The sequence below is a fragment of the Narcine bancroftii genome, chromosome 5 (genome assembly GCF_036971445.1).
Source record: "Narcine bancroftii isolate sNarBan1 chromosome 5, sNarBan1.hap1, whole genome shotgun sequence".
NCBI lineage: Eukaryota > Metazoa > Chordata > Chondrichthyes > Torpediniformes > Narcinidae > Narcine > Narcine bancroftii.
Genome location: NC_091473.1, coordinates 106992837 through 107018781, shown reverse-complemented (window position 1 = coordinate 107018781; position 25945 = coordinate 106992837). Strand labels below are relative to the sequence as shown.

Below are 25945 nucleotides of genomic sequence, written 5' to 3'. Positions count from 1 at the left end.
ATAACTCTATCAAATCCCCTCTCAGCCATCTACGTTCCAATGAATAAAGTGCCAGTCTCCTTAATCTTTCTCCATAATCTAGATGCTATAAGCTAGGCAACATCCTTGTAAATCTTCTCTGCATCCTCTCCACCTTATCTATATCCTTTCTACAAGTTGGAGACCAGAACTGAACACAATACTCTATTAACTTCTGCAGCATATTTCATCATATCATTTCTAACATCCTTCACATCACTTCCAATATTCTGTACATCTTCTCTTAAAATCTGAAATTGCCCCATCATTAATGGAGAAAGATTCTTTAAAGTTGAACTTTGACTTTCTTCAAGCTCTTCATCTGAATCTTCTATATCATTACCTGTCAGAAAAAGGTGCTTCTGACAGCTCTATTCCAAGTTGTAGTTCCTCAATTCTGCCAGGGCTAGAAGTGGCATTGTTTTTCCTTTTTTTTAATATTTTTTTTTATTTAGTAATTCACCGTGAACCACCTTAGTAACAGTGTATACAAATATTCAGCATTAAAATATAGTGACATTTTAATTTTTCCCCCATACCACCTATAACAAAGCAAGAAATGAAAGAAGGAAAAAATAAATAAACAATAGAAGAACAGGAGAAAATAAAAAAATAGAGTCATCCAATATTTCATATTTAATTATTTTCATATTTGTATCTTATCACTAGAGATGATATCTGAAATTGGCAGTTTCTAATATACTCTATGTATGGTTCCCAGATTTGTTCAAATAAAACATATTTGTCTTTTAGATTGTAGATATTTTTTCTAATGGAATACACTTGTTCATTTCTATGTACCAATGTTGCATTTTTAAGGTTGCTTCCATTTTCCAAGTTATCATTATGCACTTTTTTTGCTGCTGCAAGCGCAATTATAAATCTTTTTCAAACCTTGTCTAATTTTAGACCTAATTCATTTTCTTTTATGTTGTTTAACAGGAAGATTTTTGGGTCTTTTGGTAGCCTATTTTTTGGAATTCTATTTAATATTAGGTTAAGATCCTCCCAAAAAAATTTCACTTTTGTACATGTCCAAATTACGCCTATTGTTGTTCCAATTTCTTGTTTACAATGGAAGCATCCATTCAATGTTGATGGATTCCATTCTTTTAACTTTTGAGCTGTAACAATATAGTCTATGTAGCCAATTGTATTGTATCATACAAAACCAATTATTTATTGTATTAACCATGGTCCCTGCACATAGTTCCTTCCATGTTTCATTCTTTACTCATATATTGAAATCTTTTTTCCAGTCTTGTTTGGGTTTTTGTATTGCAATTTGCTATACATGTTTGTAAATTTTTTTTTTACTATCGCGGTGTCTGTAATTAAATCTTCACAGCAGCTACTCTCAGGTCATCTTAGGCTAGTTCCCAACTTTTCTTTTAAATAAGTTTTCAACTGATAGTATGAAAATATTGTACCATGTGATATTCCATATTTATTTTTTTAACTGTTCAAATGTCAATAAATTATTTCACAAAAACCAATCTTTTATTCTTTGAATTCCTTTTCATTCCCATTCTTTAAAAAATAAATTGTCTATTGGAAAATGAATTAATGGGTTTGGAATTAGTAACATTTTTGGTATTGGATAATTTATCATCTTTCGTTCCAGATATATTCTCTTACATATTTTTAGTATATGATGTAGTATTGTTAGATTGTTATGTTGCACCATTTTCTCATCCCATTTGTAGAGTAAATGTTCAGGGAACTTTTCTTCTAATTTATATAATTCTATCTTGAGCCAATCCAGTTTTTCTCCTGTCTGATAAACATCTGATAGATAACTGTGCTGGCCTGTAATGGTTTTTGAAATTTGGTAGCTGCAATTTACATCCATGTTAATTTTTCCAAAGCCACTCTTGATTTTTTTTTACCCTTCCATAAAAAACTTTCTTATTAATTTATTTAATTTCATTAAAAATTCCCATCAAGGGAATTGGTAGTATTTGGAACAGATATTGCAGCCATGGAAATACATTCATCTTGATGTAGTTTACTCTCCCTATTAGAGTTAGTGATAAATCTTTCCATTTCTCTAAGCCTTCCTGTATTTACTTTATTAACGGTTGGCAATAATTTAAATCATTTGTATAAATTATCTATCCTGATACCTAGGTAACGTATGGCCTGTGATTGCCATTTAAAAGCGGATTCCCTTTTACATTTTATATAATTAACTTTGTTCATTGGCATCACTTTATTTTTATCAATATAAACCTTGTATCCTGATATCGCCCCATATTCTTTCAATTTTGTATATATCCTTTTTATTGAGTTATCTAGATCTGTTAAATATACTTAATATCATCCATAAATAAACTAATTTTAAATTCTTTATCTTTTACTCCCTTTATTGTAGGTTCTTATCAACTCTGCCAATGGTTCTATAGCCAAAGCAAAGAGGGATGGTGATAATGTATTGTTAACCTACTCAATTTAAAGTGGTCTGAAACATATATATTTGTTACCACTCTTGCCAAAGCCCATTTGCAAAATGGCCCATTTACAGTGTTCTAATCCAATTAATAATTTTTTTCCAGTAATTTGAATTTCTGCAGTCCTTTAAACAGATAATTCCATTCCACCCTATCAAAAGCTTTCTCTGCATCTAGAGCTATTGCCACAGTAGGTCTTTTATTTATTTGTGCTGTATGGATTAAATTAATAAATTAACAGACATTATCTGCCACTTTTCTATTTTTAACAAATCCTGTCTGATCTAGCGTCACTAATTTTGGTACAGTCTGTTAATATATTCGGTAGTCATTTTGCTTTTTATTTATAATCTGTATTTAGTAAAGATATTGGTCAATATGAAGCCGGTGACAATGGGTCTTTTCCTGTTTTTGGAAATACTGTAATATATCTGGTTCTCCTCTACCTGTTTCATTACCTCTAAGAAGGATGGAATTAACAGATTATTGATTACTTTATAAAATTCTGCAGGGAATCCATCACCGTCTGGCACTTTATTATTTGGTAATGTCATTAGTGTATAATGTTTTTCTGTAAAACTGTCAGGGGCTTTAGTAATTTATTTTGATCTTCCAATTGGAATTGAGGTAATACAATGTTTGACAAAAATTCATCTATTTTGTCATTCTTCCCTGGGTTTTCAATTTGATACAATTGTTTAAAAATTCCATTAATCTCTAATGGGTTATATGAGATCTGTTCATCTTCCTTCCTTGTTGCTATGATAGTTTTTGGTGCTTATTCTGTTTTTAGTTGCCAAGCAAATATTTTGTGGGTTTTCTCTCCTAATTCATATCTTTGCTTTGCTTTCATAATGTTTTTCTTCACTTTGTATGTTTGCAATGTTTCATATTTTAATGTTTTCTCTGTCAATTCTCTCTTTTTCTCTACATCTTCCCTTCTCATTAAATCTTTCTCTATAGTTACCATATCTTTCCCAACTGTTCTATTTCCCAATCATTCTTTTTTAATCTTTGTTGTGCAACTAATTATTTGTTATTTGTTTGGCCTGGAAGTCAGCCTGAAGAAAACTGAGGTCCTCCATCAGCCAGCTCCCCACCATGACTACCAGCCCCCCCACATCTCCATCGGGCACACAAAACTCAAAACGGTCAACCAGTTTACCTATCTCGGCTGCACCATTTCATCAGATGCAAGGATCGACAATGAGATAGACAACAGACTCGCCAAGGCAAATAGCGCCTTTGGAAGACTACACAAAAGAGTCTGGAAAAACAACCAACTGAAAAACCTCACAAAGATAAGCGTATACAGAGCCGTTGTCATACCCACACTCCTGTTCGGCTCCGAATCATGGGTCCTCTACCGGCACCACCTACGGCTCCTACAACGCTTCCACCAGCGTTGTCTCCGCTCCATCCTCAACATCCATTGGAGCGCTTTCATCCCTAACGTCGAAGTACTCGAGATGGCAGAGGTCGACAGCATCGAGTCCACGCTGCTGAAGATCCAGCTGCGCTGGGTGGGTCACGTCTCCAGAATGGAGGACCATTGCCTTCCCAAGATCGTGTTATATGGCGAGCTCTCCACTGGCCACCGTGACAGAGGTGCACCAAAGAAGAGGTACAAGGACTGCCTAAAGAAATCTCTTGGTGCCTGCCACATTGACCACCGCCAGTGGGCTGATAACGCCTCAAACCGTGCATCTTGGCGCCTCACAGTTTGGCGGGCAGCAACCTCCTTTGAAGAAGACCGCAGAGCCCACCTCACTGACAAAAGGCAAAGGAGGAAAAACCCAACACCCAACCCCAACCAACCAATTTTCCCTTGCAACCGCTGCAATCGTGTCTGCCTGTCCCGCATCGGACTTGTCAGCCACAAACGAGCCTGCAGCTGACGTGGACTTTTTACCCCCTCCATAAATCTTCATCCGCGAAGCCAAGCCAAAGAGAAAGAGAAGAGAATTATTTGTTCCCTAATAAGGGCCTTCATTGTGTCCCATAATATAAATTTGACTCAATATATATTTTGATTTGTTGTTCTATGTATTTCCAAAAGTCTTGCCTTTTTTAACAATATGGGGTTTAGTCTCCATCTATAGGTTTTCGACAGAATATCCTCTAAAGCACAAATGTCAAACTCTGGCCCGCGGGCCATATTTGGCCCGCAAGATCATATTAAATATATATTAGAGTTGGCCTGCTGGCCACCGCGCAAGTATAGCACATGCACAGCAGCAAGCACTACCGTAGTAGTTTTTAGCACTTCCACAGCAGGCACAGCAGTACACCGATATAGTTAACGGGAACGTTAATTAGATATTCACAGCGCCGCCTAGCTACAACGGGCCCGCCGCCTCGCTACAAAGCACCGGCCGCCTAGCTACAACGGACCCGCCACCTAGCTCCATGTGGCTGGACGTGGTGGGTCACCTCCGCGTCTCCTTGAGCTTCATCTGTGGGTGGGTGCTGCTGGGCATCGGACTTTCCGCTGGGGTGGAGGTCGCGGATGAGTTCCACCGCTCTCACGGTATTCCCGGTGAGACGGCGAGACCAGCGGGGACTCCTTGGGTTGTTGGCGGGGGTTGCGGCAGGCGGAGGCGGGGGCGGAGGAGGGAGAGGGGGCGGGGGGGATGCCGCTCGGGTTTGCTGGCTGGGCTGGGGAGGGATCCCTGCAGACCTCCGCTCTCTGGCATGCTTCTCGGCATCGTGCGATCCTTGGCTTAAAGGCTAGAGAGAAATATTATTTATTGAATATTTTATTTCTTATTTGTTAATGCTTCTTATGGAAAGAGTTTAACCAAAACTATTATTAAACATTTATTTTAATAAGAAAAAGTTTAACATTACATATGTTGAGAGAAAACATGCAGATGTTGTTGAAAATTTTCAATAAATATTTAGTTCGGCCCTCGACTTAGTCCAAGTTTTTAATTTTGGCCCTTGGTGAATTTGAGTTTGACACCCCTGCTCTAAAGCATTTGTCAATATCAAGGGTGAGTGGTCTGATAAAAGTCTTGCCTTATATTCGGTCTTTCGAAATCTCCCTTGAATCTGAGCTGAGAACAAGAACATATCAATCCTAGAATAGGTTTTATGTCTGTTTGAATAATATGAATAATCTTTTCTTTTGCATGTTGTTTTCTCCATATATCAATTATCTTCATATTATGCATCGAGTTCAATGTAAATTTAGTTGCTTTATTTTTTATAATAGTCTTCCCTGTTTTATCTATTGATGGGTCAAGGTTAAAATTAAAGTATCCCCCGAATAAAATGTGTGCCTGTGTATCTGCTACCTTTAAAAAACGTCCTGCATAAATTCTTGGTCATCTTCATTAAATGGATAAATGTTCAACAAATTCCAAAATTCTGAATAAATCTGGCATTATATATCTACCCGCTGGGTCTGTTATTACTTTCTTTATCTTAATTTGCAGATTCTTATTAACTAATATCACAACTCCCCTGGCTTTTGAATTGTCCAGTGACCTACCCAGTCTCTCTTCAGTTTGCGATGTTCTACTCAGTTAATTGTGTTTCTAGTATAAATGTTGTCTATTTTCTCCTTTTTAAGTAGTGTAGAAGTAAACTTTTTTCTCTTAATTTGATTGTGAATTCCATTAATATTAATAGTCATATAGTTCAATGTATTAATTTTACCCATCCATTTTCACCTCTATCCCACCTCTTCACCTTCTTCTAAAATCAATCTTTAGATTGTTCTTACTCTTTACTATATGCGACGACACAACTAGTAAGAAAATAACAAAAACGATAAGAAAACCAAAGAAATACTATTAAAAAAACATTAAATCCCTCTTTACTGAGTTGTCCTTGCAACCTCGCAAGACAACCACAACTCCCTTTTATATGTGGGTTGCAGTGTATACCGCAAATGTCAACAGATTTCACAGTGGTCAGCTCCTTCCCCAGAGAAATCACTATGTATTATTCTTAAAAATATAACAAAGCCTTTTTTTTTCTTAAAAGTCTGTACTCAAACTATTAACATTCAAACTTATTTATATACATTGTCTTAACAGTCCTTTTATTATTTTCTTTACTCCTCCTCTTGTTGTTTATTTGGCAATTGGTCTGTAAAGCGATGAGCTTCTTCTGGATCTGAAAATAGTCTATTTTTCCCACCAGGGATGAATATCTTCAACACTGCTGGATGCTGTAACATAAAGTTATAACCTTTTTTCCCCCATAGTACAGCTTTTTACAGCTGTTAAACTTCTTTTGCTTCTTCAAAAATTCGAAGCTTCTATTTGGATTTTTTAAAAATCGTCCCATTGTACTCCAATGGTTCCTTCTTTTCCTTCACTCTTTTCATTGCCAGTTCCAATATTCTCTCTCTTGTTGTATATTGCAGTAGTTTTATTAGTATAGAATGTGGTTTTTGCTGTGGTTGTGGCTTTGTCACCAATGCTCTGTGGGTTCCTTCAATTTTTATTTCTTCTTGGAGTTCTTCTACACCCAAAATCTGTGGAATCCATCTTCTTATAAATCCTTTTATATCTTCCCCTTCACCTTCTTTCAGGCCCACTATTTTTATATTATTACGTCTGCAGAAATTCTCTAAAATGTCAATTTTTTGTGCCAGTAGGTTATGTGTCTTCTTAATCTCCTTATCTCTATCTTACAATTTTTCTCTTAACTCATTCACCTCCATTTCCATGCCTATAACTCTGTCTTCCACTTCATCACTTTGTTTTCTCATTTCTGCCATTCTTTATATTTTTACATCTGTCTCTTGCATGGATTTTTTAAATAGTACTGAACTCAGCCATTATTGTTTCCATTAGAATCTTTATTTGACTGTCAAAGTATTTCTTATCTATCATCTGCGTATGTTTTTTACCTTGTATTTTTTTTCTTGTATGTCTTTATCTTCCTCTTGATCTTTGTTCTCTTGCTCCATTTCTTGACTTCGTGTTGATCTTGCTTCTATCGTCGTCTTCTCCGCGGTTTCTCCCATTACAAAGTCAGCATCTTGCTGTCGGTGTCTGCCCCCTTTTTCAGACTCTGCAAGCCAATGCTCCAGACTGCCCCATGGGACGTCACTGCAGAACTGCCCGGTTATTGGCTTTGCAGCTCAGGCTATCTTCTTTGGGAGAGCTCTCTGTTCACGGACTCCGATAAGGAAATCCTGGTGATTTCTTCATCTCTTCTTTGCTTGCCGTTGTAGTCTTTTCCTTCTTTAGAGCCATGCTCAGGTTCTTCTTATACTTTTTATCTTGAAACATTTTACTTCTCTGCCTTGTTTTTCTACCTTTTTTTCAATTTTCTCTGTGGAGGGCTGGTTTTCCCCAACCAGCTGCTACTCCATCACTTGACCACCCTTGTTCTTTTTTGAGCATGAGCAGGGGCAAACCTTCGCACATGTGCACACATTTTGGTATGCCTCTTGTGACAGATTATGTTGTGTTTTTATTGTATATAGATATGTATTTTGGAGATAAATTGGGGTAGGCTTTTTAGTGTAGGTCACATACAAACACTTTAAAACAGATCTTATTAAAATAATGGAGCTAGACATATTGGCACCAAGAGCCTTTGCAAAAGCTTTGGAGAGTGCCCAAGACACTTCACTAATAGACTGTTGTTCAGAAAAGGCAACAAAAAGGAACTTTGTGGTGACCTGAAAGAAAGAGGTTATCACTTGGAAAACCCTGATGGGGCAAGTTTCTTCAGCAAGACACTGTGAAGTGGCTGATTAAAAAGGAATCAGTTCTGGGTGTCCTGGAACAAAAAAATCTCTGAAAACCGACAAGAATCTTCCTGAGTGGTAACAATTTACCTTTCAAGCACCAAAGCCTGGTGAACTTTATAAATGTTAAATTCTGTGCACAGTATAAAAATTGCCTGTAACCAGTGAACTTGGAGGAATGAGAAGTGACTGTGAATCAAAGAACTTTTCTGAAGTGACACACACCTTATATACACGTGCACTTAGAATTAGAAGGGGGTTAAGTTAGGTTAGTTAAGTCAATAGTGAAAAGTTAAAGTGTGATTCTGTTTTCATGTTTAAAGATAATTAAAAGCAACTTTTAAGTAACTGTTTGTCTTGGTGAATATCTATTGCTGTTGGGATTTGGGGTCCTCTGGGCTAGTAACCCTCCAGAGAGATCTGAATGGCTCCAGTGCCATCTTCCTCGGTTTCCCGGGGAGGTGGCACTGCTGCCGGCTTCAGGAAGGTCATCATCACCCGCATCATCCATTGACTTTGGAACCTGAGCCCCAGGCTCCAATTTTAGGGTAGGCCGTACATTCTCCTTTTCTTTACTCACTGTTAACTTGGTTTTTGCTGTTTTCTTTCCTCTACCAGCCATGTTCAGCATGTTACAGGTAGTTTCCAGGGATTTTTAGTAACTATTGAATATTTTAAAAGTTCTTAATTTTGGGCTTTAAAGTTATTCCCCTGGGAAAATCTTCATTCCACCTCCTTCCCTCATGCTATCATGTTCCGCACCCCCAACCCCTCCCATGGATGAGTTCTTGAATATGTTCCAGTCCACCAATTCAAAGCAGTCTGGTGCACTCCTCAGTCTCTCTCAACCATACCTTCGGTCTCTGCTTGTACACTAGGAGTAGAAGTACAGCCAAGTGATCAGACTTCCAAAAATGCGGTCTTGGTATGGTTTGGTACGCACTTTTCACGGTGGTGTCACAGTGGTTGTGTGTGTTAGTGTCCCCAGTCTCGCATGTGACTTGTTGGTGGTAGTTTGTCAAAGACATATTCAGGTTGGCACGATTGACGTTTCTCACAATGATCAGGAAGGCATTTGGACATGCTGTCTCATGGCTGTTTATCACAATGCTCAGTCCTTCTGGTGCCAGCCTGATGTTAGCCTGGGACAGAATGTACACTATATAACAATTAACATTTATCGCCAGATGTTCCAGGTCGGGGGAGCAGGACTGGGACGTGACCGTCACATCTGTGCACCACAATGAATTAATTAATACACAAGCGCCATCTCCCCTGGTCTTTCCAGATGAGAGTGATGGAAGTTGTAGCCCTTGGGCTGCAGCGCAGTGTCCGGAATGTCCACGTTTAGCCAAGTTTCCATAAAGCACATCACACAGCACTCCCTGATGTCTCTCTGATGTCAAAATCTGGCTTGAAGTTTATCAGGTTTGTTCTCCAAGGACTGTATGTTGGCCAGGAGGATGGTATGGAGCAGAAGCCTCAGGTCCCGGCGTCTCAGCTTGACCTGTAGCACCCTCCCCCCACCGCCCTCTGTGTCCACATGGTCATTTGTATATTTCATAGCTAATCCTGTTGAAATAACTAGATGTCAAGCGAAAAGAGCAAGGATGGGGAACTGGTCAAAATTTAAGATGAAGCAATTTCTTGAACAATGAGGAGTTTAAATAAGCATTCCCATGCACAAGAGATAAGGTATCAAAAAATATGGAAAGGTTATGGTAAGAAACCAATGGAGAGATCATAAAGCAGAAAAAAGTTGTGAAGATATTTAAATACAAAGAATGGGAACTTTAAATATTCACCAACAAATGTTAGGGGAGACAAGCAGGTGTAACCTTGTGGGAAAGAAAAAATGCAGTATTTTTATTGTTTTTTGTAGCAAAACTAAAGGAAGATTGGTAGGAGGCTACAAGAATGACCGAATAATGAGGTGTGGAAATAGGACAGATTTTAAAAAAGTCAATGTTGTAGAGAAAGAAGAGGAGGCAATAATTGTTATCATGAAAATTAATTTGGGTTTAAAATAGGTCATCAATTTTATAATTTAAAAATTAAAAATAAATAGATATAAAGAATTTTGTAATTTGGATGGGAGAGAGATTCAATGGCAAATGCTAAATATAATTTTGATCTTCCCAGTGCCTGCAGTCTAATAGTACTTGGGAGAGTTAAGCAGCTGAAAAAGAGATACAGCTTTCTGCCAGTTCCCTGTGGAAAAACTGGCTCCACGTCACTAAGGTAGGTAAGCAAGAAATCCAGTAGCAATGATGCAGAATGGAAAGATGAGAAATTGTTGAGAGTGCTCAGTTTACACAATGAAAATAAAGCTAAACAAAAACTTGTTTCCAAAAGCTGTACAAATGATGGCAAAGTATTTATGAGATCCACTGCCTAAGCTGAGGAGGGCAGGAAAAACAATGCAGTACTTTGAATAGAAAGAAATTTTACAGTAGTAACTTGAAAGGGCAGAGGTTAGGAGGAACAAGTTCACGAAAGGGTTAAAAAAAAACATGCCATCAGGTTTCACTGGAGACAGGAAGGCAAATTCATTTGCCAAAATTTGAGAAAATATAATCTAACAGACAAGATAAAGACCACATATAGAACAATGAGGGATAACCTGCTAAAAAAAACCTGACAAATATACTGCCAAAATCCAAGGGCTTCCTATTACAAAATCTTTTGATAGATTAACAATCAGACTCCAAGGATGTATGAACAGTGAAAGTTGTTATACTCACTCTCAATCTAACACAGCCTCTTCGGGAACCTCTCATCATTTTGTCCTTGGACTAGGGGAGAAAAAAATAAAATGTAATGTGAACCTGATTATAAAACATAAAAATAAAATAGATCAGATGCACACAATTCAAATACTTACCACCAGGTTAATGTGTAATTATTATACCTTAATTTGAAATCTGGATCTTAATGGAGGGTTAACAAAATTTAAATTGAACAAATTTGGATAAGCAAAAATTATTTCATCTGGTAAAAGAGCACAATTGAGAGCTGCCATTCAAGGCATTAGATTTTGTGTCCCTGCACATTGGTCTTGCACTTTCTTCTCTTAAAAAGAGAAGTTTACAGATAAAATATAGTACCTATGTTATAGTTTGTTTTGTTTTTTAATATTTCCACTTGACCAGATGAGCCAAAGAATCGACATTCGACAATAAGAGCCTGAGCTTCAAAATGCTTGATAAACTCAAATGATTTGGCAGACAGCAGGTTGAAGGGAATGCCATCTTTCTAGATGCTCAGCAGGCATTTCAGGTTGTCAGCTCCCATAAAATTACTCCAAAATTATAGTCTGCTTCCACATTTCTCTCCCTGTCCTCTTCTCTCATACTTTGATGCCCTGGCATTCCAGCAAATTGTAGTCATAGAACAGTACAGCATGGAAACAGACTCCTTTGGCCCTACTCGTCTGTGCTGAACCACTTTTTTTGACTAATCCCACTGACCTGAACCCAATCCATAGCCATACCTGAACCCAATCCATACCTCTCCCATCCATGTACTTACCCAAATCCCTTTAAAATGTTAAAATATTCACCACTTTAGCTGGCAGCTTGTTCCACCCTTCCACCACTCTCTGTGTGAACAAGTTCCCCCTAAAGATTTCCCCTTTCACTTTTAACCCATGACCTCTGGTTGGAATCTCACCTACCCTCAGTGGAAAAAGTCTATCTGCATTTACTATCTATTCCCCTCAATTTTAAATACCTCTATCAATTTTCCCATCATTCTTCTATTCTCCAGGAGATAAAGTCCATTCTTTATTTTCCTGAAATTTTAAGGCCCCATGGTCACAATGGAACTTCTTTATGAAAAGCATTCAGCATTACAATTGTGTGCATGTACATATTTAAATTTTTCTTCCACCACAAAAATATTTCTATAAATCAAAATTACCTCTAGCAAAATTGCTGGAAATTGTCTCAGTGTTGGTGGGTGCCAAGATAATCAGGCAAATTAATAGGTATGCAAGAATTATGTTGTTACATAATAAAATAAATAAGTGAAGGGACCAATGGTAATACTCTGAAGACCAATGTAGGTTCTGATGTGACAATTGGCCACCTACTACATTGCAACAAAATATGGAGAAAAATGTACACAACTACTCAGAACCCAAGAAGCACATTTGAAAAATGATTTAAAAATTCCGTACCACTCTGCCCCCAGAGCACAATCCCCCCCCCCCCCACACCCTAATAGCTATCCAAGTTAAGAATTTATGAAGCATGAATTAGTGTCCATTTCTTGGCAGGCACACCTCAGTGTGCTCAGATTGATTTTAAAATACAACACCACCTCCAGTGTGCTGATACAGCCACATTCCCTCTAATGAAATGCAAGTCCTAATTATACTCAGCCAAATCAGTTGAATGGAGACCTTGCATCCAAACTTCTCTTGGGAAATAAAACTGGATAACAACAGGTCCATTTTGGATTCCAAAATGATACAAAGACAATATGTCTTGCCATCACATAGCTATTCATTTCTACTTCTGTATTATCTGATTTTCTGGCTGCTTCAACTTATCAGCAACTGAGCTCCTCATCCAGGCTTTGTGTTACTTTTAGACTTCACTTGTCTCTGAACAAGAGGTCAGCCAATTACTTAAAACGTCCCATTCATCCTACCCCAATGCTTGCAAGTCTGCACCAATTTCTCTCAGTTCCTCAGCTTTCCAGTACATGGGTGCTCATGTTCTTTAAATAGATCCAAATTCATAGAATAAAAATAATTGGTGGACTCAAATCTGATGAGAAATTATTGTCACAAGTACAATGTACAGATGCACCAAAATTCTCACTTGCTGCAGTCACACAAGCACAATAGAATTAAATTATCCTAACATAGAAAAATAATAATAAAATTAAAAGGATAGGTAAATATTCACAGTTGCAGTTAATGCAAAAAAGTTTCAATTGTTTGTTTGGTGGCCCCAGTGAAGTTCAAGAACCTGAGTGTTGGACAATAACTTTTTGGAATTTAGCTAAACATCATTGTAACAGGCCAATTCAGCACGACAAGTCTGTGCCATCCAACTTACACCTCATTAACCTACACTCCATTATCTTTTGAAGGGTAGGAGGAAACCAGAGCCCCCAGGGAAAACCTGCGCAGACATGAGAACATACAAACTCCTTACCAACAGTGTGGGATTCAAACCCAGGTCCAGTCCTGATCACTGGCACAGTAAAGGCAATGCACTAATCGCTATGCCAACAATGCTGCCCTTTAATTCTTGTTAAAGTTGCTGGACTTCTGGCTTCCGTTCCTTCTGCCAGAAGGTAATGACATTATGACCAGGGTGATAGGGATCCTCCCTTCTTGAGGCAACATCTCACATAAATGTCTTAAATAGATGGTGGTCTTTGCCCTTGATAGACTTGGCTAAGTTTGCCACATTCTGCCATCTTCTGCATTCCTGGGCACTCCAGCTTACAAACCAAGCTGTGATGCAACCAGTCAATATACTTTCCACAGTACACCTGTAGAAGTTTGACAGAGGATTCAATTACAGATACACAATCCTTTATCTGGAACCCTTGGGGGGTCAGTGTGTTCCAAATTTTGGATTTTTCCAGATTTCGGAAAGCCAGATTCAAGCCCACCCGAATTGTGCAGCCGTATCCACCCCCACCCCTTTCCAGTCCCACTGCCATCTCTCCCCCCTTCGCCCGCCCGACTCATGCTGCCGGTCTCCCCCCTCGCCCGCTCGACTTGCGCTGCCGGTCTCTCGCTCTAGCCCACCTGACTTGCACTGCCAGTCTCTCTCCCCACTTGCCGGATTTTGGAGCTTTCTGGATTTTAGATGTCCAGATAAAGGATTGTGCCAAATTTCCTCTGACTTCTTCAGAAGCAGGTGACCCTTCCTTTTCTTGATGTACTAAATTCCACATTAAAAAAAAAATTCAAGACCTTCTCTTTCTTTCCTGAAGATGCTCCTTGAAACTGACTTTGACTTAACACCAATATTTCTTTATTGGCTTGACAAGGCAAGAGAGACATCAAAACCCCAACAAGTGATGCAACATCTCTGACCTTTCCTTTTGCTTACCCTTGTAAAACAATACACATTCCCTTAATCTCAAACAATTAGCAAATTTATGTGATAGAATTATGTGGATTAAGAAAATTTTCTCCACAAAAGGACATACAGTTCATCATGCTTTGCTGGTATTTTGAAAGTAGTTGTGCACTGCTTGTTAAAGGTTCCTTAAAGCTGTTTATCCTCAAGCACCCTTAAAAATTATCAATTGAATTCATTTCTACTTCTGAAGGTAGACTTTCTGGATTCCAATAACTCAAGAAAAATGTACCATTAAAGCCATGCTAGATCAAACAACTATTTCAAACCACACTTTTATTCTTGGCCTGTTCAGAAGGAAAACAATTTCTCTTTTAAAACTGCTGTGGAATTTGTTATTATTCTTCTTCATGTTGTTAGGAAGTATGTGTAATAATGCACATTTTCCAAGCACATCTGCATCCAAGCCATTTTGCTGTAGTTCAATCTTACAGAAACCTTACAAGTGGGCAGCAAGAGAAAATGAAGAGAAATAAGGTGAAGAATGGGAAAAAAATTACAGCACACTAGGACCAAAATGAGAGGGCAGTAAATAGAGCAGATGTGGATATAATGTACAGGCAGTGGAGGGTTCATAAATGTCATCAGTTGGAGGGTTTGAAATGTGTTGTTTTTTTTCCAATGCAAAAAGTATTAGGTAGAAACTTGGCTGATGTAAAGACAGGACTGGCTGATACTGAGATTCAGATATTTTAAAAGGAATAGGATGGGAGGTAAGAGGAGGAGGGAGTAGCATGACAAATCAAGGATAGTATCACAGCTGCAGAAAGAGAGGACATTATGGAGGGATTGTCTGCTGAGTCAGGGTGGGTGAAAGTCAGAAACAAGAAGGGAGCATTCTCTGTACAGTATTCGAAGTAGTCTGAAAGCCCCCAAGTACCCCAAGAGACACTGAGGAGCAGAAAAGTAGGCATATTTAGGAATGGTACAGAAATAACAGCATTGTGATGGAGTCTTCAACTTCCCAAATATTGACTGGCACTTTCTAACACCAAGAGGGTTAGATGAGGCAGAATTGGTTTGGTGTGTTCAAGAAGTATTCCTGACACAGCATGTGGATAAGCTGACTAGAGGAGAGTCAATACTGGATCTAATACTGATTCTTATGTGCCTGTATTAGATCTTATTAGCAGATTTTATGTCATCTGGTGCCTTATTCTCATACTTCTATCTTCTCCCTGTGACAAAATTAGTGTGGACAGTCAGCTAGAGAAGAGGTCATACTGAATCCAGCACTGAATAATGAACCTTGTCAGGTAACAGACCTCTCGGCAGGGGAGCATTTTGGTGACAGTATCTCAACTCTCTGACCTTGAGCATAGACAGGAATAAGAGAAGACAAAATTGTAAAGTGTTTAACTTAATTCTGACCCAAGAGTAGACAAAATTGTCAAGTGTTTAACTTAAATCTGATGCCTTCCTATAATTTGCTTATACCTTGAAGTAATGCTCAGGCCAGAAATGTCACAAATATATGTTTACCTCCTGTCGATGTTTGGAGTCCGTTGAGTTCCTCCAGCATTTCTGTGGGGTTTTTTTTTACAAGAGTAAATTTGGAACAGATGTTCTTGGGGGAAAGCACAGAAGAAATATGGAGGGTGTTTAGGGAGCACTTGTGTATGGTTCTGGATAGTTTTCTTCCCCACTAAGACAGGGTAAAGATCATATGGGAAGTCAACCAAGCTTGACAAAACAGGTGAGACAGTTAGTTAAGAAAAAGAAGGAAGCATACAGAAGGTTTAGGAAGCAAAAGTCAGGAAGGGCTCATGAGAATAATTTGGTAGCCAGGAAGGAACTTTAAAAAGGACTGAGGAGAGCTTAAAAAAAAGGAAAAAGTTGCTGCTGCTTTACCTGGAGCCCAATGCAATGAGAAAACGAGAAGCCTGGCCTACCGTTGCTGAGAAGCAGGGAGGTAGCATCCAAGCTGCTCCATGAGAGAGTGACCCTTACAAGGGGCCTTTTTTTTGACGTGCTCTCCCACAGCAATTGGGAGATGGTGTCTAAAAACTCAGAAGTGATGTGCATGGAGACCTTCAGCGACGCTGTCAGAAGACGACTCTGGCTCACAAACAACTAAAAGAAGAGGATAAAGATCAAGAAGGAGATCAGCTGCAGCAAGAAGAAAAGGTTTTAAAAAAAGCTACAATTGTAGAAACTAGACTCAAGACAAAGGCTAAAGATATATAGAATATTGAGCTATGGGCAAATGTAAAGGAAGAAACAAAATTTTGGAGGCTGTTAATAAAATGCAGAAAAAAATTAAGTAAACTAGAAAGCTCAATGAAAAGAATGCAAGAAGATTTGCAACAAGTAGAAGATAGAGTAACTATACTAGAAGATACGACTACTGCTTTAACCATGGAGAATAAGAGGAGTCATGTGACGGAGTAGTGGCCGGTAGAATACCACCCCTCTCCAGAAAAGAAGGAAAAAAGTGAAGAAAAAGCAAAGCCCCAGACACACAAATCACAACAAATAAAAAAATAATGGTGTGGAGAAAATGGCACCGAAGAAAGAAAAGCCAAAAATAACAGGAAGAAAGAAAAACGCCAGGAGAGAAAGGTGAAGGCCTTACCTGCACGAAAAAGCAGGGACCCGCCGTGGAAAGAGGAGCCCACTCCCTGAGGTTAGTGGAGAGCCCACAGGGTTGCGACCCACTCACCGCAGTACTGCAAAAATGGCTCACAGAGCAAAACAGGGTTGCGCAACTGCGCATGACAAGGACAACACCGACGGGAGGGGGGACCAGCTGTGAAACTCCACAGCACGAACAGCTGAGAGAGACCTGACAACAGGGCTCCCAGCTGGAAGATAAAGAAAACAACGGGAACAGGAGGGGTGAGAAAGAAAAAAGGAAACTAGGGACACAACAAATAACCAACCCAGAAGAAGAGGACCAACATCAAGACACCATAGAAAAAAATACCCAACAAACTGAGACAAGCAGCTCAACAAGAAAGTCAGAAGAGACACAGATACAAGGAAGAGAAATAGAAGACACAAACCCAAGAGCAGACACAGAAGAAGAACACCAAGCTCTGCACAGAGAAATAGGAGGTAAAATGAATGGACAGTAAATAGATTTTTAAAAATTTCAAGAACAAATTAAAGCATTAAAAGAATGGTTGACACTAGAATTTAGTGAAATGAAAAGTACAGAAGAAAAAGTGAGTAGAATAGAGCTGGTCATAACAGATTTAGGGAAAAGATTAGAAAATGTGGAAGAACATGTAATGGCGGTAGATATGGAAGTGAACGAATTAAAAAGAAAATTAGAAGAAAGTGATAAAAAAGTTAAAGAAACACAGGAGTTGTTAATTCAGAAGATGGATATAATGGAAAACTATAGTAGGCGAAACAATATAAAGATAGTGGGCCTTATGGAAGATGAAGAAGGCAAAGATATGAAAGAATTTATAAAAGAATGAATCCCAAAAGTCCTGGGAATGCCAGAAATGCAGGAAGGAATGGAAATAGAAAGGGTACACAGAACATTAGCCCCGAAACCAGACACAACAAAAACCAAGATCCGTTTTAGTAAAATTCCTGAGATACACATCAAGAGAAAATATATTGGAGAAGGCAATGAATAAAATGAGAGAAGACAAAAAAAACCACTTGAATACAAAGGTCAAAAAAATTTTTTGTACCCAGCCATAAGTTTTGAGCTCCTAAAGAAGAGGAAGGAGTTTAACGCAGCAAAATCGATCCTATGGAAGAAAGGCTATAAATTTATGTAAAGATATCCAGCAGTGCTTATAATAGTTATCCTGGGGCAGCAAAACAGACTGTTCTCAGATCCAGAGAAAGCATGAGAATTTGTAGAACACTTGAAAGACAGAAAGAGAGATGAAGAGATGTAACAAAAACAAAGAACGACGACAAACTACATATAAAGTAAAAATAATGTATAAGTAAGAACTAAAGGAGGGAAGTAAGGGAGAAGGGGGGAAAAGAGGAGGGGTTAAAAAAAATAATCATAAATACATAAAACATAAAAAGAAAAAAAGAATAAATGGGGGGGAGCCTTGTTGTAATGTGAAGATAAAAGTCTTTTCAGGAGAGGGTTGGGTGGGAGAGAATAACAGTCACTGCAAAATCAGTTGACACTTGCGAACGTGTTCACAATCCGAATAGAGAGGAGAGTTGTGGTTGCCCAGCAAAGGACGAGGGACGACCCAGTAAGGGGGGAGACACATGGGAGTAAAGGAATTTTAGATGTGGGAATAGTTGAAATATTTTATGTTTTAGAAGTGTTGTCATACAGTGCATTCAAAAAAAAGAAAACTGAGAAATGGAAATGGGGAAAAGTGGTGGTGAGGAAGCGGAAATGAGATGTAAACAAAATATGAAGTGGCCATGTTGAACTATATGACTATAAATATTAATGGAATACATAACCAAATCAAAAGGAAGAGGCTATTAAATTTACTGAAAACAGAAAAAATAGATATAGCATTTGTGCAGGAAACGCATCTAACTGAAGTGGAACACAAAAAATTAAGGAGACACTGGGTAGGGCACGTAACGGCAGCATCATATAACTCAAAAAACAGAATCATACTTTAACTTATCACTATTGACTTAACTAGCTTAACATAACCCCCTTCTAATTCTAAGCGCACGTGTTATTAGCAATAGAGCTGGAGGACATCCCACCAAGAATGTATAGATGGAGATTAAACTCAATGCTACTTAAAAGACAGGATTTTAGAGAATTCATTGAGCGACAAATTAAAATGTACTTTGAAATAAATACGGAATCAGTGAAAGATAAATTTATATTATGGGATGCAATGAAAGCCTTCACCTGAGGGCAGATAATAAGTTACATAACTAAGATGAAGAAGGACTACAATCGGGAAATAGAACAGCTGGAAAGCGAAATAGCAAGTATAGAAAAAGAATTAGCAATAAGGGAAGATACAACAAAAAGAAGAGAATTGGCGGACAAAAAAATAAAATACGAAACACTATAAAGTGGAGAAGAACATAATGAAGACAAATCAGAAATATTATGAGCTAGGAGAAAAAACGCACAAAATACTAGCTTGGCAGCTTAAAACAGAACAACCTAAAAGAACAGTATTGGCATCAAGGAAAAAGGACATACAAATTACATATAACCCAACAGAGATCAATGAAAACTTCAAGGAATTCTACGAGCAATTATACTAAACTGAGAACGAAGGGAAAGAAGACAAAATAGATGAGTTTCTAGCTAAAATTGAACTACCAAAATTGCAAGAAGAGGACCAAAACAAACTGATAAAACCATTTGAAATAGAGGAAATACAGGATATATTAAAAAAGCTACCGAACAATAAAACACCTGGAGAGGACGGACTCCCAATAGAATTCTATAAAACATTTAAAGGCTTATTAATTCCTCATCTCCTGGAAGTAATGAACCAGATTGAAGAAACACAAAACATGCCAGATTCATGTAAAACAGCAATAATTACAGTAATACCACAGTAAGATTACAGTAAGATCCACCAACACCAGCATCATATAGATCATTATCTCTACTTAACTCAGGTTATAAGATAATAGCAAATACATTGGCCGACTGTGTACCAAAAATAGTAAAACTAGATCAAACTGGATTTATTAAGAAAAGACGAACAACAGATAATATCTGTAAGTTCATTAACTTAATCCATGCAGTACAAGGAAATAAGACACCATCAGTGGCAGTTGCTTTAGACGCAGAGAAAGCCTTTGACGGGGTAGAATGGAATTATTTATTCAAAGTACTACAGAGGTTCAACCTACCAGAGACATGTATTAATTGGATTAAAGCATTATATAAGGGACCATTGGCGAAGGTGATAGTAAATGGATATATATCGAATTAATTTAAATTAAGCAGGTCAACTAGACAGGGATGTCCACTGTCTCCCTCACTGTTCGCTTTAGCTATAGAACCCTTGGCAGAATTGATAAGAAACGAAAATAAAAGGGATAAAACTAAAAGAGAAGGAATATAAAATCAGTCTATTTGCAGATTATGTCATAGTATACTTAACAGAACCAGAATTATCAATGAAAGAATTATATAAGAAATTGAAGGAATATGGAGAAATATCGGAGTACAAGATCAACACAAATAAAAGTGAAGCGATGCCAATGAATAATGCGGATTTCAAAGTTTAAAAAAGAATCACCATTTAAATGGCAAACACAAGCAATCTGATACCTAGGTATTAGACTTGATAATAATCTAGGCCATCAAAACAAATTAAATTATCAGCCATTAATGAAAAAATTACAAGATGACTTAGAATATTGGAAAGATTTACCACTAACACTGATAGGAAGGATAAATTGCATTAAAATGAATATTTTCCCAAGGATACAATACCTGTTTCAATCGTTACCAATTCCCTTAACAGAATTTATTCAATGAGCTAAAGAAAACAATAAGGAAATTCTTACGGAAAGGGGGAAAACCGAGGATAGTGCTAGATAAATTAACAGAATGGTACAAACAAGGTGTCTTGCAGCTACCAAACATTAAGAATTATTATAGAGCAGCACAATTGAGATATCTATTAGATTTCTTATCAAACAAGGGAAAAACCAGATTGGACCAGGTTAGAGCTAGATAAAATAGGAGAGAAGGTACCAGAATACTTTATAAGTGGGATGAAAAACTGGTGCAACATGGAAGTTCACCAGTACTGCACCATCTGCTCAACATTTGGAAGAAGATTCATGTAGAAAGGAAAAAAAACAAATTACCAACTTCCAAAATTATTATTGACGCAAAATCAACTAATCCCTTTCACAATAGATAACCTTTCCTTTAGATGATGGGAGAGAAAAGGGATCAAAAGAATAGAAAATTCTTTTTTGGGAAATAATTTATTATCTTTTGAACAAATGAAGTACAAATATGGAATAACTCACGGTACAATGTTTGCATACCATCAACTGAAAACCTACTTGAAGGACAAATTGGGAAGCAGGCTGAGGTTACCAGAAGGAAGCAGCTTTGAATATGTGATTACAGACACAATGATAATTAAAAGATTTATAACAAACATGCACATCAAGCTGCAAGAGAACAATGAAATAAGCTGTAAACCCAAAAGTGGGAACAAGATCTAAACAAAGATAAAAAATGAAAAATGGGAAAAGCTATGCTCCGGAACTATGAGAAATACAATAAACACGAGGTTACACATTAAACAATATAATTGGTTACACAGGCTATATATCATGCCCCAAAAGTTAAATAAATGGGACCCAACAGTACCAGATAGACGTTTTCACTGTAAAAGGGAAACAGGAACAACAGTACATGCAATTTGGTCATGTGAGAAAGTGGAAAAAGTTTTGGGAAGATCTAAATCAGGTATTAAATAAAATCACAAAAAGCAACATACTAAAAAATCCAGAGATGTTTCTTCTAAGTAATATAAGAAGTAAAGAATTAGGCCTCAAATTGGATGAAGCACAAAAAAAATTTATTATGATAGCCTTAACTGTAGCAAAAAAAATGTACAATGTCAACCTGGAAATCAGAAGAGAGCCTGAGCGTACAGCAATGGTACATAGAAATGAATACATGTATTCCATTGGAAAAAATAACATATAATTTAAAAAATAAAGTCACAGTAACCATGGAGAATAAGAAGTTGCAGAAAAAGATTGATGTATTGAAAAAAATTTAGTAGGAGAAATAATATTAGGATGTTGGTCTAAAAGGTGTAGAAAAACAAGATTTGATTGGTTTGTTCTGAAATGGTTTTCATTTTGATCGTTCCATAGAGACTGAAAGAGCACAAAGAGCTCTTGGACTTAAATCGCTTCCAATTCAAAATCCACAATCTAAATTGAATTAAGTTTCTTCAGTAACAAGAAAAGAGATTTTATCTTTGCCAGCAGCAAAGGCAAGATCGACAAGGGGCCCACTTGAGTATGATGGTGCCAAAGATTTGTTTTACCCTGACATAATGGCAAATTTATTAAAAAGAGAATTTAATTTGGTTAAGAAGATTTTATGGGAGAACCATCCAGCAATTTTGAGGGAAACAAGTTCTTTTTGAGTTTTATGGAAGCTGAGGAATTTGTTCAAAATCTTCCAATTCTTCAGAAGGAATAAAAGTATATGATGATCTCTTAATATTTTCTTTAATGGACTGAATCCTTCGGCAGTTCTGAGAAGGAGGAGTAATTCAAGATATTATATATTAATTACTTTCCTCTTTATTATTGCCTTTTTTTGTGTATTACATACTTTTTAAGTTTGGAATTAAGATTTAAGGAATTTAAAGTACCGAGGGTTGGGGAGGGTAGGAAGTTCCAACTTCTATTGGATCATGTGGGTAATTGTGACTTCGGTCACAGCCTGTAAACTAGAGGGAGGTGGTGTTATTACAACACCTATTGGGAAGGGTTTTTTTTCATCGTTTAAATGTAGTTATATGTTTTGTTGTAACTGTATTTTGAAAGTATTTTTTTCCTTTCTTTTTTTTAAATCTGGATTGCCGGAAGAGAGGTATGTTAGCACATTGGGTCTGGAATAATAGTTATGGAAGGAAGACTTGCAGGCAGAGACGGAAGAAATAGTGATCTAGCAAGATGAGTAATAAAGTTAAATTCTTAAATTATAATGTGCATGGTTTTAACGGGCCTGTGAAAAGGAAAAGAGTGTTAGCATAACTTAAAAAGATGGGTGTAGACAGTTTTTTTGAAAGAAATTTAACTGAAAAAGAACATTTGTAGTTAAAGAGAAATTGGGTTGCAGCCTTTTCTTTTAATTCTAAAGCAAGAGGAGTGGCAATTTTGGTAGAAAAGAATATTCCAATTAAAGTTGGAACAAAAAAAGTTATTGGAAAAGGGTCTTCAGAAACATAGGCAATTAATTAACAAAAAACTTCAATATAATGTATTACAAACTCATAGAACCAAAACAATGATCACAAGAACTAAACAGATACTACGAGTTAGGTGAGCAAACATATAAAGTACTCGCTTGGCAACTGAAATCGATACTGGCTTCGAGAACAATTAATGCAGTTAAAAACTATTCAAATGCGATTAGTTATAAACCTCAAGACATAAACAAAACTTTTATTCTAAGTTATATAGTTCAGAGTCTTTAAAAGACGATAATAGATACTTATCAAGGATAAATTTACCCTCACTAAATTTGGAAGAACAAATAGAATTGAGTGCACAATTTACACAATTAGAGGTAAAGGAAGCAATAAATCTGGGGAAAGATGGTTTCCACATGAATTTTATAAAGAATTAAAAAATGTATTGATCCCTATTTTTATGGAAATGTTGGATCAAGAACTGATACTTTTCCAGATTCATTCTCAACAGCAATAATTATTGTGATACCAAACAAAGACAGATCCTTTAAAACCTTCTTCTTACAGACCAATCTCATTATTAAATGCAGATTATAAAATACTGATAATTTAGTAACTTTATTTGCCAATATTTTTATTACCTCAATTAATAAACATGGACCAGACAGGATTTATTAGAAAGAGACAGTCAGTGGATAATGTGGCCAGATTAATCAGTACTATACATGCAGTACAAAAAAGGAAATAGCAGTGCAGCAGTGGCATTAGATGTAGAAAAATCACTTGGTAGACTGGAATGGGACATTTTGTTTAAAGTATTAGACAAATTTGGGTTTGGACAAACTTTTATAAATTGGATCAAGGCATTATAGAATAAACCTAAAGTGAAAGTAGAAATTGATGGACAAATGTCTGATCCATTTTATTTAGCAAGATCTAATGGACAAGGGTGTCCCCTATCTCCAGCTTTGTTTAATTTAGCTATAGAACTACTGGTTGAGATAATTAGGGGGGGAGGGGGGGGTTAAGGTTGGTCAGAAAGAATACAAAATCAATTTATTTGCAGATGATGTTTTGATTTAACTGACGGAACTGGAGACCTCCCTACATAAATTACATTTAAATTTGGAAGAATATGGAAAAATTTCAGGTTATAAAGTAAATTGAGATAAAAATGAAGTTATGCCTGTTACATAAGGAGATTATACTCTGTCGAAGAAATACTCAATTTAAATGGACAAAAGAAGTAATTAAACATTTAGGTATCATGATAATGATTTAAATAATTTATACAAAATGAATTATTTACCACTGCTTAAAAAAGTCGAGGATTTTTAAAAAATTGATCACTTTATCAATAACATTAGTAGATAAACTGTATCAAGATGAATATTTTCCGCAGATACAATATATTTTTCAAACTTTACAAACATTGCTTCCACAAAAGTTTTTTCAAGATCTAAATAAACAAAGAACATTTCTTTGGAAATGTAAAATGTCAAGAGTATTTATAGAAAGATTAACATGGAAATACGAACTGGGAGATTTGCAACTTCCTAACTTTAAGAAGTGGCTCAATTGAGATTTCTTACTTCTTTACAACCAATTTTCCCTTGCAACCGCTGCAACCGTGTCTGCCTGTCCCGCATCGGACTTGTCAGCCACAAACGAGCCTGCAGCTGACGTGGACATTACCCCTCCATAAATCTTCGTCGCGAAGCCAAGCCAAAGGAGGAATTTGAGGAATCAGGAAAACTGGCATGAGTCAATATAGAGATGGATAAAATAGGAGAGAAATTAGCAGAGGAATTTATATATAAATGGCATTCAAAGTTGGAGCAAGAAAGAAGCACCTTTGGTCAAACAAGATAAATAATGAAATTGGAATGAAAGGAAGTATAACACCCAAGACACCTTTGATTTAAAAGAATCAACCTTTTCGTAAAGATAATCAACTTTTAAATATTTGGTCTCATAACTGTATTAAAAATGTTGAAGATTGATGTAATTTCAACAATTAAATATAGATAAATATACAACAACTTGGAATACAATCTCCAATTGAAAGGATACTTGCGGGAAAAATTAGGTCCATTGTAATTACCCGCTTGTAGTGAGTTGGAAGTTTTTATAAGGAGAAATTTATTTCAGCAATGCATCTTTTATTACAAGTAGGTATTATTAAAAAGGGAATTCATTAATCTGGACAGAAATGGGAGGTGGATTTAAATATTATAATTGATGAGAAAAGATGGGCAGGTCTTTGTCAAGATAGTATGACAAATAGTATAAATATTTAGTTCAATACAATTACTTACATCAATTATATTTAATGCCCAAAAATTGCATAAAATTAAATTGGATTTATCAGAAATGTTTTAGATGTGGTGAAGAAATATGAACTTTTTTTTTTAACATTCTACTTGGTCATGTTCTAAAGTTAGAATTTTCAGGGTGAATTTAGGAAAGTTTCTAGAACAGATTACTGGCATTGTTTTTCCACAAAATCCAGATTTATTTTTATTGGGGAACATAGAAGGAACAAGATTTAATTAAAAGTATAATTTTATTAAGTGAAATTTATTAAAATAGCATTAGTGGTGGCAAGGAAGTGTATTGCAGAGACACAGATGCACATTTAGGTAAAGAAAGATGGAATACAGAAGTGCAAAGTTGCATCCTTTGGAGAAAATTACATATAATTTAAGAAATAAATATTCTACTTTCTTACACATTTGGAGCCTGTATATCCAAATCTTAGGGATAAATATCTAAAAATATATCTCCGGTCTCTTAAGACCTGCAATAATCTTCTTCCCA

General features: G+C 36.7%; 1 protein-coding gene across 12 annotated transcripts in view; it reads right to left on the bottom strand.

Annotated features, from left to right (window-relative positions):
• Positions 1 to 25945, bottom strand: part of osbpl9 (oxysterol binding protein-like 9) — a 293549-nt gene that overhangs the window by 193603 nt on the left and 74001 nt on the right. For all 12 annotated transcript variants that reach the window (XM_069938639.1, XM_069938640.1, XM_069938634.1 and 9 more), the window contains one exon: positions 10929 to 10979. In XM_069938639.1, the coding sequence (XP_069794740.1) occupies positions 10929 to 10979 (51 nt within the window). The remainder of the gene's footprint in view (positions 1 to 10928; positions 10980 to 25945) is intronic.